Raw genomic sequence first — 2,138 nt, forward strand, 5'->3', positions numbered from 1 at the left:
GCGGCCGCGGCCACCATAATTTAACACACAACCCCTATCATACTAAGCAATAATACCTGTCTAAGACGGTCACCTTAGTGACTCCATTCCGTTTTGTCATAAATTGTGCATTGGCCCCTGGCGTTGTGGGCGAGCCGTCATAATTCAATCACCTGTCGTTGTTGGTGGGTAGTCCCTCCAACCGATCATGTTGCGTAGACCCCTCCCCCTGTTGACCAATAGCTACCAATTTTCAGCTGCTGGTGAGGTAAGCGTGTGATCCCTCATAACCCATAAGCCACGCCCAGAATTCATACACAAATCGTAAGTGAGATGAGTGGTCACTGTTTACCTAGTCTGAAACAAAGTAACAATGGACGTCAACATGAACTTGTTACAGAAGCGTTGCTCGTTCTCCGACCCATGTGTTTGTTTTAACATGGCACTCGGTCTTCCTTGTCTTATACATTTCGTTTTATTGTCACCATTTTGCAAAATCAGCGACAAAATAAAAATTACAAACAAAATACAAACCAACAACAACAACACCAACAACACCAACAAAGACAACATAATGGGGCTACTTTCGATTGGGGCCTCAGATGGGAATGGTTTGTTTTCTTTATCTTGATCAGTCCTGCCTAAGACGGCCACCTGTCTTATACGGCCACTTTTCTCCTTGACAATGGGTGGCCGTCTTACACAGGTTTGACTGTAGTTTGAATCAAAACCAACAAAAGTTAAAATAAAATTTATTGATATAGGCATACGAATTTCGCTCTTATGCCAGTTTGTCACTTGGCAGCAAGTTCGTTCACGGTTCTGTGTTACAGAGATTCTCAAGATGGGCTACCTTTAGTTTTCTTAAGGGCCAAATAAAATTGTTCGTCGACCCAGATGCGGCCCACGGGCCTTTACTTTGACACCTAGATTCTATATAATACTAGACAGTAACTGAAAATCTCATTTGGACCAGCTCAAAGAAACAACAAAAGCATGTGCAAGTCAATTACAAGCAGTGGGCCAAACAAAGTTTGTTGTTTGTTTATTTGTTTTTTGCTGTTGTTGTTTTGTTTTTGTTGTTTTGATTTTTAATTTTAGCTATTGTTTCTACTGGACAGATCAAAAGCGTTGCTGATCCGTCACTGTGTGTCACCAGAGGAGTGCGATGGGAGAGTTACGGCAAGCAAGCGACGCCGGCATCGTGTCGATACCAGGACCAAACACAGGTTAGGCACAATTATTAGACAGCATGAAATGATCTACTGTGTCGTTTGCTGTTGTTGGTTGTTGTTGTTGTTTGGTTGTTTTTTGTTTGTTTGTTTGTTGTTGTTTTTGGGGGGTGGGGAGAGAGAGAGAGAGAGAGAGAGAGAGAGAGAGAGAGAGAGAGAGAGAGAGAGAGAGAGAGAGAGAGAGAGAGAGAGAGAGAGAGGGGGGGGGGAGCGGAAAGAGAGGGTGAGACGGGGGGAGCGAGGTTTGATTATTATGTTCTTATATAATGCAATGCAAAAGCGTGCCCCGGCGATACAAAGGTTGTCATAATTATTTACATGTTATTCTTTCTTACCTGAGATTTGTGACTACAGTACCCTAGGAATTAGGTGCAAGTTCATTGACGAAAGAGCCGCCTTTCCCTTTCAGTCCATGTTTATCAAAAACAAACAGTTTGTTGAATGTGAGTGTAGACTTGTCTATAATGGATTTTGAAACTGGAAATTGGATAGCTGTCAACTTTATTGCTTTGTTTTCAAGGAGAATTATAGTTGTTTGTTAGAATAAAGAGAAGCACAGCGACACAATAATGGTCTTTTGTACTGGTAAAAAGCAAAACAGACAGATAGAAACAACAGAGAGAAAGTAAAGAAGTAAGACCTACCAGTGGCGCCCTCTAACCACCCGCTCCAAAAGAAAGAGATTGAGGACATACACCATGGTAAAAAAAAGTTGACAATGTATAGGTCATACATGAATATACTTAGTACCTTAGACGGAACAAAATGCAGCCCAATGGGCACACATGCCAGAGTGCTCAGTATTAAATGGGTAAGAGAGGAGGTAGTAGTTACGTCTGGGGGGGAGGATAACGGCACCTTCAAAGTTTGACATTTTTAGCGAATATATATATATACCATATATATATATATATATATATATATATA

The 2,138-nt window shown here is 41.4% G+C and overlaps 1 protein-coding gene across 1 annotated transcript in view; it reads left to right on the forward strand.

Annotated features, from left to right (window-relative positions):
- Positions 1–2,138, forward strand: part of LOC101863072 (polypeptide N-acetylgalactosaminyltransferase 5) — a gene marked incomplete in the record, with an annotated part of 31,738 nt that overhangs the window by 27,171 nt on the left and 2,429 nt on the right. The window contains 1 exon segment of the mRNA XM_013085318.2: positions 1,101–1,208. Within this exon segment, the coding sequence (XP_012940772.2) occupies positions 1,101–1,208 (108 nt within the window).

The sequence above is a fragment of the Aplysia californica genome, unplaced genomic scaffold (assembly GCF_000002075.1).
Source record: "Aplysia californica isolate F4 #8 unplaced genomic scaffold, AplCal3.0 scaffold00015, whole genome shotgun sequence".
Classification (NCBI taxonomy): Eukaryota; Metazoa; Mollusca; class Gastropoda; order Aplysiida; family Aplysiidae; genus Aplysia; species Aplysia californica.